The 14,228-nt window shown below is 38.5% G+C and overlaps 1 protein-coding gene across 9 annotated transcripts in view; it reads left to right on the forward strand.

Moving 5' to 3' along the window:
• The window catches only part of Bap170 (Brahma associated protein 170kD), a 465,097-nt gene that overhangs the window by 353,754 nt on the left and 97,115 nt on the right, over positions 1-14,228 (forward strand). For all 9 annotated transcript variants that reach the window (XM_069824389.1, XM_069824391.1, XM_069824392.1 and 6 more), the window contains exon 5: positions 12,213-12,431. In XM_069824389.1, the coding sequence (XP_069680490.1) occupies positions 12,213-12,431 (219 nt within the window). The remainder of the gene's footprint in view (positions 1-12,212; positions 12,432-14,228) is intronic.

The raw sequence follows: 14,228 nt of genomic DNA on the forward strand, positions 1-14,228 counted from the left end.
AGCTCCTAGACGTGGGCAGGTTCTATATCAGTTTCATAAGCAATATCAGTGGTGGCATAATGGCATTATCAAAGCAGTGTGTACGCGTTAGAAAACGATTATTTCAGAGAAATGGGAGGAAGAGTTTTTTTTGCTGTTTAGAAGGGGAGAACATACGATGTATATTATGCTCGAAAATCCTATTAGGCATTAATAAATTTAATATACAACGACATTACTCCTTATGTCATAAATAACATGCTGAATTAGAAGGTAAGACAAATTAAATGTTATTTTTCGTACTATTCCGAAGAAAATTTATGATCTTAATATTTGCATAGGATACTAAATACGACATTATACCTTAAACAAGCTGCATTAAAAGGTAGCCTACGAGGAATTAAATGTTGTTTGTACGTATTATTTCCAAAGAAATTTATATAAAAAAAAAAATATCAAATGTGCGTAGAAAACGAAATATGATTTTCTGAAATTATTTTAGGTCGAGAACGTGCAAATCTATTGAGTAATCTTGATAAACGCCAGAATATTCAAGACAAACGTAGACAACGTGATGTAATATTATTAGCTAGTTTCGCAATTTCTCGCCTGTGATTTAAATCAATTCAGCGACGGAGAAACAGTAAAGAGGTTTATGATTAAAGCTGCCGAATTAATTTGCCAAATTGAATAAAAGTTTTCGAGTCTCTCACGTTAACCAAGCGCTCTCCTAATAATTCGCCACTGACCGCCTTAGCGATTACGATAAGGTGACGCAGGTCACAGCAGTTTATATTTCCCATCCTACTTTGCAGTCTCCTCTCCTAGTAAACAAACTATTTCAAATCGAGTGCCTCACGTAACGGAAAATTGTGCCCATGTATGTTCTAGTAGTAGGCCTAGAGGAAGAAACTGAAAGTTAACTCGCGCGCAGAGCAATATGCCCGCTGCGTGCTTCGACCCATACGGGCTTGAATATGCATCGCTGACTTAAGATAACATAATGCAATATATTTGAAGTAGATAAACATCTATGCCCTTGGCTGAGTTCGAACTAACGACCGAGGGTTTCACGCAGCGTAAAGACAGCGCTATAAGTGTTGCTGTTGCGTATACAACAGTCGGCGGTCCTCATCTCTGGGCTCTGAAAAGAACGAGCAACTGATTTAGAAATCATTTTAGATTGACGCAAAGTATGTCATGAAGTTACAGAAAAATCTTTTGAGTTGGCACCAGTAGCAAAGCTGTTTGCTTGCAGTTACATAACTCGTGTCTAACAGAATTGTTTTTATTTTCTTTATAGCTAATGTCGTTTCTAAAATTGTCCCCACCTATGTATGTATAATTGAAACTAGTGTCAGCTCAAATATGATGCAAGTTCTGTTAACGTATGGTGCAGTGTAGTAAAATATAATTTTGCTTTTCACGTTTATTGCCATAGGAGAACATTTGTCAATCCGGCCATTGTATTTCCGCCTGGCATAACAATGTCTGTATATTTATTTCCCGTGACGTATTTGAGCAGTAAAAAGGAATTGATTCTTTTAAATTTATTAGTTTATTACACACAAAAGCGAAAGCTTTATTATCGGGGAAATGGAAATTTCCCATTTTAAAAGGCAGTCTTTATTCGTGTTTCAGTATAGTAGCTTTTACAGGTGCACATTGCAAGATGAAAGGGAGAGAGCCACGGAATAGACCTATGGCGAAGTGCATCAATTTCGGTTAAAAACGTAGTAACGATAGGTTACGAAACCAGGTTAAAAAATAACCGTGGTTAAAATGTTCATAATTTCGGTGCACCATTCATTATCACAGGTTACTTACACATGGTCAACTGACACCTCGTTTTAACAAGGGTGAAGTCTATGATGATGCATTGTTTCTATAAGTTGACACAAGGAGAGCATTCATACCTCTGCAAATATAATTGAGAGGCTGGGTGCAAGAAGGGCATTTGAGAGAATGTGCCCTTTTTGAGTAAAACGCTTTGTGTTCTCTGATCTGTTATGCATATGATCACCAAATTGTAGTTCAATACTGTGATCACAGAGGTCAGGAGTAACCAAAATATAAATGCGTGCATAGGTAACATTATTACGGTTTAAATTTTCAACATCAATTTTCTCAAAACTTGCATTTGAGAGAAGTGCCTTTCTTGCACCCAACCCCACAATTAACGTCTAAAAACCACTTTGGTTACTTCGTTATACAGAATGTTTCAGAAATAAGTACCGAATTTTTAGAGATAATAGGTTGTGCCTAGGTGATTATGTTTTGCATAGGAACATGGTGTCCGCGATGACTCATTCCCTCGCTATCCAATGTCAACATGCTGTCTACCCGCTCCGAAGTTAGATAGTCGGCATTGAAAAGAGAATTTTTCATTTGTTTACACTGCTACGTCACTTGTGTGCTATGTAGTGTATCTGCTGACTGCTCTCCAGTTAATGTTCTGTTTCTCATCTCGACCGGTGATGGGCCGGTTCATGGCCAGCACGGTCACCTGATCTCACGCTTCTTGATTTTTATTTGTGGCCACACATGTAAGGCTTTGAATATATCAGAACTCGGTAGACACTGAGGAAGACCTAGTGGCACTAATTGCCGCTGTTGCAGACAAAGTTCGCGATAACGCACATGATGTCCATATAGGATCTATCTATCTATCTATCTATCTATCTATCTATCTATCTATCTATCTATCTGTCTATCTGTCTGTCTGTCTGTCTGTCCTTCCGTCTATCTGTCTGTCTATTCTGGCCAGAGTTAAAGCCATGAGGCGAGTTTTATTATATAGTGTTCAAGGAATAGTTCTACAACGTTATGTATGCATCGACCTCCCCGGAAAGAGTCTGCGTCTCTTCTGTACTTGAAACTGAAGTGTTTACATATAACACATGCTTGGTACCGAGAGGGCCTGCAGGATAAAAATATACTTCTCGCCCCCTACCGGAGTAGTGTGGCGAGCAATACTTGGAGCAAGTACAACTAGTTTCCACACAGTAATGAGAACGCCTTTGTGAGCCAGTCTGTTCGCTATTAACACGCAAGCTGTCGTCCCCACACAGACGCGAGACAAGCTGGGTTACCTCCAAGACGACGAACGACCGAATATCCGGTCTAGTAGACGGAAAACTACGTAAAGAGCTTGATAAAAGCACTGTGCATCGCATCTTCCCGTCAAGGGAAACGAGGTACAAGTCCCAGCAGGAGGTATAATATAGTGAGGGTCACATAAGAACAGTTCCTAAACGGCAAATATTGCCGTCTTGTCAGTGTTGCCAACTGTTTCCAGATATCACACGATCCTACGTACTAAATGACTTATTTACTTACCGTACTTTATGTTGGAAGGTTATTCTAAATAATTCAATAATTTGTAACATATTTTCGTAGGCAAACTATACGAGAAAGGGATCAACATGTCAAGTATTTTGTCTGGCAATACGAAATTCAATGGTTTGACTAAACAATTCACTCACGAGACCTAACCTAAAAATGTATTTTGTTTGACCACATGAAATTATTAGTACTAACTCCGAAAACTTACCTGAATATAGGGTTAAACGAGCATTGAGCGACTTCCGCCGATTTTGGAATAGACACCGACGCACTTAGGTTAGGTTAGTTTAGGCTTTTATTATCCCATCAAGATGAAGGTGAAAGCGATTGAGTGTGATTTTTTGTTTTCTATGTTGGCAGTTCAAGTGCGTCGGTGTCTATTCCAAAATCGGTGGAAGTCGCTCAACGCTCGTTTCACCTTAGTATGTTCAAATTTCATTAGCTTCCAGTAACTGGCTCAGAAATCCAGTACAATTTTAATTTCATGGAACTCCAGTACCGACAAATATTGTCGCTATTTGTCTCAGCTGCCAACATACCAGTTAAAAAATCACTACCATTTGAAGTATTTGTCAGTATCGAAATTCGAAACGAAGTTGGCAAAAGAAAATCCAACCTGCAAACTAGAAAATCACCACAATCCACTAGCATATGTAGTAATGGGGGGAAAATGGTTATGTTTCACCCTTAGGGTATGAAGTAAGCTGACCCGCCCTATACTATACGCCCAAGCGCCCAACCTTAACTCTGTCTTACATCATTCTTGTCTTGACAATCACAGACAGTATGTGGCATCAGATAATAATAATAATAATAATAATATAATAGCAGTGGGACGAAAACATAATACGTTAAACACGATCACCTCTAAATCCTGGAGATAATCGTGTCATTGCGGGAGAGCGGAAGTCCTGAGCAAGTTGAATAGGAGGATTCCAAAGTATCCTAAGTCCTTTTTTTTTTTTTAAGATTTTAATTTGCTTTATTCACGTTTTAATATATCCTTTCCAAGCCTCTACATATAACTGTGTGAGTTTATAGACTCTCTTAAGTTATTAGTTTGTTAGTGCCTGCATGTGTTCTTTTAAACGGATCTAAGGGACTCAAAATTATTTTGTCAGTTTTCGTCATTTTTCTCATAACTTGTCATTTGGACTAGGCCAGTTTCGAATCCACCTCTTCAATTGCGGACCATTCGCGCATTATGTATGAAAGGTGGTGGGTCTGTAATGTAACCACAAACTGGTCCACACCTGTGGAGTAACGGTTAGCGCGTCTAGCCGCGAAACCAGGTGGCCCGGATTCGATTCCCGGTCGAGACAAGTTACCTGGTTGAGGTTTTTTCCGGGGTTTTCCCCTCAACCCAATATGAGCAAATGCTGGGTAACTTTCGGTGTTGGGCCCCGGACTCATTTCACCGGCATTATCACCTTCGTCTCATTCAGACGCTAAATAACCTTAGATGTTGATAAAGCGTCATAAAATAACCTACTAACAAAAACACAAACTGATGGTAACAAACAGCAGCGACTTGCTTCCGATACGGCTCGTTCCTTGTCGTACGGTACAGGATTTATTGTGACTATTATACTTTTACTACGTCATACTACTTTTGACCAATAAAACTGTACGAAAGGACGTGTTTAAACCAATCGTGGCTTTTATCATACAGTTGTATCACTTCCCTAGCATTTGTTTGTTTTTATCATTTCCCTAGCATTTGCTTCTTTGTTTGCCAACATTTCAAACTACAAATTCTTTATGGTACTAAAAACATGCTTTGCGATCGTCATTTGTTTCCCGCATAGATAGTCGACTGAAAATGACGGCTCCGTTCAAACGTTTTGGTGAAGATAACATTAGTGAAATAGAATTTTAGTAAGTCAATTGATATTTTATTGTATTACAGTGCTTCCCCGATATTTTTCAGTTGTAATATTCTCTTAAGAGCTTCAGACATTTAAAAAATGCATTAAAATAGTAGCTATTCATGTTCCTAATTTTATATAAATAACACCACAAAACTGAAAAGACCGTTCTCTACACCGGGCTGTTATAACTTTACTGTATTGTCATATCATGAGCTATGAATAATTACTGGCTAGCCGTTGGATTGAAAATGTGGCCGAATAAAATTTCCCTTTTTTTGGGGGGGGGGGATTTTTCTACTCTTGAGTGGTCACGCTGTATTTCCCTCCACCGTACTTCACGTTCCTTCCAATCCTCCTGTAGGCATCTGGTACGCATCATTCTTGCTACTATGGATTTTTCAAATGCCTGATCGAGATGAAAAATCCCAGGCCTGATCAGTAATCGAACCTAGACCGCATACAGGCTGAACGTCTGACCACTCTGCCACCACAGGAAGATGAAATATGGTTTAGTGAGCTTATATAATCTATTTTAGGATAAAATATAAACACAGGCTCTATCCATTCATAGTTGTAAAAATACGACAACTTGAGCTCTGTTCCAACTGAAGACTCCATTGCAAGAATGATGGATGTCATTTGGAATACATTTTTCAGGAGAAGCAATTGAAAGTTTGAAATGCTTAGCGCTCAAAGCGAAACTGTGATTTTCCGATCATTACTGGACAATGACTATCAGTATTTTTTTATCGGTTATTTTACGACCCTGTATCAACATCTAGGTTATTTAGCATCTGAATGATATGAAGGTGATAATGCCGGTGAAATGAATCCGGGGTCCAGCACCGAAAGTTACCCAGCATTTGCTCGTATTGGGTTGAGGGAAAACCCCGGAAAAACCTCAACCAGGTAACTTGCCCCAACCGGGATTCGAACCCGGGCCACCTGGTTTCGCAGCCAGACGCGCTGCCCGTTACTCCACAGGTGTGGACTATCAGTGTTAATGCCATATAACTCTCTATGTACATTCTATATGTCTTAAGCTATGCATTAACAGTCGTGGTTCATTTTCGACAAGAAAGTGACATCCATCATTCTTGCAGTGGACTCTTCAACTATCGTTGGCGAGGATGCATGGTCCCGTTTGTAAATTTCGTACCTGATTTTGTAAAGCTTGTGAAACTTTACAGATTGCTGCATTGTGTAGTAGAGTTTACAAGCATTTGTAATCTTTTACTTGTGATTTATATGTTGTTAATTTGTAATTTGTTACATTGTGAAATGAGCTGCAGAACACAAACCTTCTTTTAACGTTTACTGTATGCAACGCTGAATGTAGTTTTCTTTCGTGAAGAAGTGTAATTAAAACAGTAAATCGAAACACTATATTGCAAATACATGTAAACCGTGACGTTGGAAAGGTAGAGTTGTTTCTGTCCAATTATAGAGCATTGTCTTTCATCATATGGCAGACAAACAAAATAAAAAAAAAACAATCGATATGTTTCAATTAATAATTGTATGCATGCAGATTATCTGTCTGATTGTGATGCACGGAATAAAAATGATGAAAAGCAATGATAGATTGTATATCGTAGGAAGATGTCGATATAAAAGAAATATTTGTTGCATAATGACGGCCATGTTGTCAAAGTGGAGCTGCAGTAGTAGTTTCTCTTTCTCCATCATTATGTTGTCGCTGTTTCCTGCTAATTTCGAGTGACCTTTGGCTGCGGCTCAGATCTTATTAAGGCCTCATCCGGCCTGTTGTGTGTAAATATTGAATGACGTAATGAATCGAAGATTATCTAACGAGTTTATTACGCTGCATGTATATATAAACGAAGATAAATGCGTGAGAGATAAAAACAGGCGATAAACTCTTGTCTGGTAACTAGCCAATGCCACATGGAAGAGTACTTATTCTGATATTAGTATCGTTAACATACAAGACATTTGAACTTAATTTTTATGAAACTGAAGGAAAATTCCAGCAAATTACAACTTAAGTAAAATTTGTCTAGTTTAGCGTCAAAGATCATGGCTATATTACTGTCAAGGAATAAGGCTTTTAAACATATTGTTTTAATGGACACATGAGAGCACAAGAAGCAGAAAATTATCATCATCATCATCATCATCCACAGGGATTAGGCCTTTCGACCTGTTCCGTCCTCTCAAAGAAATTGATCTCTCCATCTCTTCGTAGGTCTTCCTCTGTCTCTCTTGCCTTTAGGTTTGTACTCTAGAATCTTTTTAGGGATACGGTATTCTGGCATTCTTTGTACGTGTTCATAGTATTTTTGCAGAAAAAAAAATAATAATAACCTTGGCAGACGCGTTCTCGTCGCGGGGGTGAACACTGGTATAGTGACTAAGTGCTGCCAAGGACCCAGTCTCTCGGGGAATAGCGAGAGCCCCTGTCCAGGGATACGAAGACCTCAACGGCAGCATAGGCGACGAAGATATTCTTCGAATCGGCATAGCTGGCGGAAGAGGCCACCCTTCTACTCGGGGGTTAAATAGAGTGGAAACTGCTGCCTTGCGGTGGAGAATTCTCCAAAGGCTAAGGGAGGAAACCCTGAAAGAAAACCCGGTCCTCCAGAGTGGGGGTTATGCGGCGGGCCAGTAACTCTATGTAAAAAATATAAGTACTAAAAACGCCAAAGGACGGCCGAGAACCAGATGGAAAGACCAGTTTCAAGAATAAATGTCTTTGGCGCGGAACGGGATAAACCCCAATCCTTGGAAAGGCAGAAGAAGAAGAAGAAGAAGAAGAAGAAGAAGATGATAATAACTAATAAGGGAAAAACCACAATTGAAGAGTAGCCTATTAGAAATGTACAAAATATCTTAAACTGCTTGGAGTATTCTACATCTTTAACTCGGCTGATAGCCCGTGAATCCATCATTATAAAATATTAGTTAACTGTCCAATTTTGTGAACATTATATTAATGTAATTAACCTGAATAATAATTCAGTTACACTAAATAACCATTTTTGTAGATACTAGGTACCACTTCTTACCCATTGTAATTATCTTAAAATGCTAAGCATATATCAGTGCCATGTGGAGCAAATATAGTGTTGTGTCAATTTAGGTTAGATGAGTGAAGTTCTGAGAAAATGATATTTATCAACGCATTTTCTTAATAGTATGAGTGTTATGGTAAGGCAAACGTGACAAAGGCGCTGTTTTAGAGTTAGTATCGACACAGACACTTAAGGACGTCTGTTTATTAAACAGGAAGATAATGAAAACAATGAACGAGCAGTACAAACGTGCAGTTTTTGAGGCTGTAAGCAGGGGAGCGGAGCGAAAAAAGAAACAATTTGGACAGAGGGAAAACTATAGGAGAAAATTTTCATTTGACTCACTACCTGTACATACCTACCCAACTCTGTATTTTGTCACCTCGCATCATAAGCATTAGGCAACATCACTGGCGTTGAATAATCTCGGTAAGAGCTTTCCGAGCCGTGGAAAGGTAGATCTCGGTTATGACTTAAGATCTTCATGTGTTCAACACAAAGCTCACCGTCCAATTCCTACGTCAGCGATGACATCCCTGAAGATGAAACCAGTACGGATCGATGACAGAAATGTCAACACGCAGTTCATATGCCAAAGAACTACATCTAAGGTGTTTGCCCTCGGGTGTCGCATGCTAGGGCCTCAGAGCGACACCTCCCTGCACCGTGGTTCCGCCGGTTTTATCGGTCGCACTGTCGGATTCCCGCCCAACAGTCGGCCACGGCCAAGGTTCCCGATCTCCCCCACTCTCGCCCCCCCCCACTCGATCTGTTGGTTGGGTATCCCGTTGTTACGTAACTTTGTCTTCCTTGCCCCACGTGGACCGATGGCGGGAACTCAGTGGCGACTCGTCAGCCTTCGAGATCAGGCAGTCCGGGTGTCTCGCGAAAGCGTGCGAAGAGTGCCTAGTGTCAACACGTCATCATCGCGTCATGGTAACCAAGTTACAAATATTTTTTTTTAATAACACTTATGCCACATTTACAATCTGTCTATAATAGACAATAAGTAAATATTATAAAGGAATATGACATGAGTGGAGATGTTATCCCATGACAACACTCCAAAAGAAAAATAACAATGTTTTAAATAGTTGTAGTTAAAATAAACGGAAGGTCAAGAGCATTGGTCCTTTTAAGTCTTCTTATTGTTTGACTATTATCCAGCAAATTTAATGCATGATGATTCGGATGTTGATTTAATCGGTGCAGGTATTTTTTGCTGAACTTAGAGATCTCTTCTTTCACAGTTGAAATGTTTAGTTCATGATGAATTACATCATTACGTACATACCATGGTGCAGTGACAATGGAACGTAAAGTTTTGGACTGATACCTCTGCAGTATTTCAATGTTTGAGTTGCTAGCAGTTCCCCACAGTTGGATGCCGTATGTCCAGATTGGTTTTAGTATGACTTTATAAACAAGAAGTTTATTTTCTAATGACAGTTTTGATTTAGGTCCCAATAACCAATAGATTTTTGATGTTTTAAAATTTAATTCTTTACGTTTAGTTTCAATATGTTTTCGCCATGTTAAGCGGCGATCTGAGTGCATACCTAAATATTTAACATCGTCTGCTTCAGGAAGTTCTTTGTTGTACAGAAGTTACAAATATGTAATTATAAATGACGCGTGTATTTCCAAAACTGAATAGTTTTAGTCACTGGCGGCGCAACATTTCGGGAGGCCCTGGACGAAATAATGTGAGACCCTCTTCCTTCTTTTTAACCTCTGAATTATTGATTTTAATCTTCAAGAGAGTTCGACAACTGTATAATTAAATATTAATAAATAAGTAAACTGTTTTAGTTACTCACCGGCAAAAAGGGGAAACATATTTTCTTACTATAAGATCAGAGTTAATGTTGTTGATAATAATGATAACTATAAGAATGTTTACCACCTTTACGGACATTTCTTTTAATTAACAATTCAATTGTTTTATACTCGCAAACATACAGCCATTTGTATGAATACTGTACTTAAAGTGTTCCGCTTTTTTGCCGGTGAGGTTATTAGGCCTATTATTATTATTATTAGTAGTAGTAGTAGTAGTAGTAGTAGTAGTAGTAGTAGTAGTAGTAGTAGTAGTAGTATGTCTTTCGATAATTTCACTTATCCTAAAAAGTTCTTTCTCTGCTTTTCCTGGAGATGAATTCACTCACAACTTCTGGATAGCTCAGGGCTATAACGATGTCATTTATAGATAAAGCTGTCAGTTCAGATAATCGTTCTTTCTACATAGTCACTCGGGTGTAAGTTTTCTATTATCTTCAGTTCCAACACTTGCGCCTGTGATCAATTTAAACTCCGATTTTGCATTTCTATTTCTGCTTATTTCGGACAAACTCGCAGGGAATTTTTTCCCCCCATGTCGCTATCTCTATCCGCTGTAACTGTAAGTTCGAAACAGCTGAGAATTGTTACTATTATACCACACGTAGTTCGCTTGTTCCAGCGGGGACCTCTCGAAGTAGAAAGTTACTTTATGGTTTATTGTTAAGAACACTATTCAGTGTTCGGATAGGAACTAGTTACACACAAACTTGTTTTACAATGTTTCAAACATCTTCCCGTGGCCAAATTGTTTCTTTCAATTCTTAATCGTTACCACATATAAATAGATGCACGTGGCATGTTTTTTCGAAATTGGGTGGTTTTTAGAGCACAATAGCGACACCATTCTGCGGTGAAACAAAGTTAATAAATTTCAGTTAATTATTGTAACATAATCGTTCTTATCAATTCAAATGTATAGTCATTTTATATTATTTTTTTGCGTAAAACTTTGTTCACCCCTTATCCTCTGATTGAGATTCTGGCCGATATGTACATCTATTATCAGACAGTACATTTCATTTGACGATGTATGTTAGAGGAAGAACAATTGTCTGTATGCATCTGAAGTCTGACTAGTGTAATATGTAGCTAGTCGGCGATGTATGCAATGAAGGGGGAAAGAAACTGCCATCCTGCCCCATTATCTCCTGGCTTAGTTGTCTCACAAGTGGTGCCTTCTTGGTATCACTTGTGAGGTTCAGACCTGTCTTTGGACAGTTGACTAAACAACAATTTGTTTATCCTCACCGTGCGACATTCAACGTATACGTAACCTATAGGTTACAGTGTAAAATCTTAGGCGATCCATAGACATTTTTTTTTTTTGCGTTAAAGATGAGTGTTTTCCCCAGATCAAAAAATAATACTACTGTATAAATATGTGAATAAAAGAAAAGTAAGTTAAATGAGCGCTGAGGTAGTTCCCTTTCCACTTTGCTTCCACACCTTCAGCTGTCTCCTCTGTAATACCAACATAACTTTGATGATATTACGAAAGTTTCACGCTAGTATACACTCAGACTATGCCTTGCGTTTTCCTAAGGACGAGTATTTCCCCTGAACCAAAAGTGCAAGACAAACAAAGTATCAATTAATATTTTACCGCGGACTGAAGAAAATTGATGTTGCCTATTTTACCTTGATATAATTAGCGGCATGTACATTTCCGAAGGCTGTGTTACTGGTTACTTTTAAGCTAGAATTGCGTATGTTAATTCGCTTCCTTAATTACGGTAAAGATCACCGAAGTGTAACCGTAATTTTGAATATGTCGTAATTCATCTATTATTATTGGAAAACATTTTAAACATAAAAGTAAACACGCCTTTGTCGTGGCATCAACATATAGAACAGCCCAGATGAGACGGAAGTGGGGAGTTATTTATGGCCAGAGTGATAGCCTACTGAAGATAATTTGTTCCTGTGAGGTTCCATCCTAGAACTGAATATAAATTAATATGGCATTATGAAGGATTTAATTTCTGCAGCAGAAGAATTCTGAGATAATACATCTCACTGCTTCCCTTAGCTTCGGAAATGCTAAGAATTTGCATCTACATGTAGCAAGAAATCCAGTAAATGGCACATACAATGACGGACGTTTGTATTGGTTTTCTAACAGGATTGTTCTCTTTTTCAGATGCTCTTCGTTCATACAATGGACTGTCGTCGGACCTATATAAACCATCGGATTATGACCGTCTGGCTTTGTCTCTTATGTCACCACTGCCCAACGAGCAAGATTTTGCCATCAATGTTTGCACGTTGCTGTCCAATGAAGGGAAGCACACTCTCAAGTTGGACAAGTATCCTCGCCTCATTGACTTCCTGCTTGCTCATGCAGGTGTCTTCAATCATTGTGAGTATACTGCGTGAACCATGCAGAACGAACTCTGAACCCCAATGTTTGTAACTAGGGCCCGGAAGTGCATGCATTTTCATTTCCCCCTTCCCCCTCACCCTTCAGAGACATCTAACAATATGCTGCTATTGCATATGTGAACTATAAATGTTTATACTTTTATTAAATACTGTATTGTCTTATGTTTTACCTAATCACCAGACTTCGAGACTTCGGACCCAATAGAGCAATTCAGTGGGAAATCCGCATAACGACGTACTGAGTATAGTGGTAAAGTGTACAGTGGGTGGAGGTATTGTAGAATGAATGCCAACAAATACGCAAAGAAAAACGCTGTGGATTTGAAGGTTCTGACGAATAATTTGGTTTTTATACAAACCTATTGTCAAACTGTGTCTAAAACTATTACACGGTTAGAAAAGTCAGAGCAAGAGATGCCGGAAGCCTTCAAATTAATTGAGGAAATGACACAGAGAATTAATGAGACACCAAGTACATCGGTTACTTAACGTGTAAAACAGAAGTGGAAGTAAAAATAACGGATATGGAACATTGTGTAATGTAAACAGCAAATTAGTGGACATAGAACCACCGAGAGTAAAGAATTGTCTCTTAGAGACTGCAATGATGTTAGGTTTTTTCGCAGCTTTTCACAGTAACTGTGTTTTGCAGATAACCAAAAAATATTTACGTTTGAGACACTGAAAATGTATTTTGTAGTACGGTACATTATAATTCGGTACTGTAACTGCACTTCCTAAAGACGACCAATATTATAAATGAAGAAATTAAAATTGCTACTTGTTTATTTCCACCATTAACACTGTGTATAATTAAACACAAATGCTTATAAAGACAGGAGAATAAATGCTTTTCACATTCTTTGACATTGTCACTGTGTAATATATATTTACCTTCAGAATGTAGTGTCTGTTTCCCCATACTATCGTACTCTACTCTAAACAGCAACGTTGTTACCTCAACACATCTCTATCTACCTGCAGCGAGCCAACAACCTATAGTACAAGCACAGTATCGGGTCCAAAGTCTCGAAGCCTGCTAATCACATATTTTTGCATTTCTTATAAATACGCTGTATTTTCCATATGGCATAATTTCAACATAATTTACTTCTTTCTCAGATTGCATGCAATAGGCCTAAATAGCTGATTGTTTTCAAACCATAATTAGGAGTCAACCATTTTGCCATAAATTTCACAGTAAGCTTAATTTGGAAATTCTAGAAGAGTTCTTTTGTAGTTTTATTTTGTAAGGATCACCTAAAACATCATTAACATTATTGAAGCTTTTCATATTCTCTGTTTAATCAGCATTAAACATGTGGTGAAGTACCTCCAAGTAATAATCTGTGGCACGGCAGCCCATGAAGGGCCAAGGCCGACCAGCCTACTGTTGACATCACGTCCATGCCATAGCAGAGGTGAACGATCATCCAACCAGAACGGCGGTAACGTGTGATCAGCACGATGATCTACCCAGCCTTTGTAGCTGATTTACAAAACGAGATTTCGCTATCTATTATAGCTTCCCAAATTCATCATGATGCTGGGTGGGCACTAGTCCCATACAGGGGCCAAAATTTCATGAGAAAATTGCCTTTCCTCATGGTGACTCGAACCAGCACCTATTCTATAACTTGAGTCTAGGCATGATGCTTTAGACCTTAGATCATGACTCTATGGCACAGGACACATATTCAAGTATTTGTTTTTCTATTGCTATTTCTATATTTTGTATATTGTTTTTCTATTGCTGTTTCTATATTTTGTATTT

This window comes from Periplaneta americana, chromosome 4 (assembly GCF_040183065.1).
Source record: "Periplaneta americana isolate PAMFEO1 chromosome 4, P.americana_PAMFEO1_priV1, whole genome shotgun sequence".
Taxonomy (NCBI): domain Eukaryota; kingdom Metazoa; phylum Arthropoda; class Insecta; order Blattodea; family Blattidae; genus Periplaneta; species Periplaneta americana.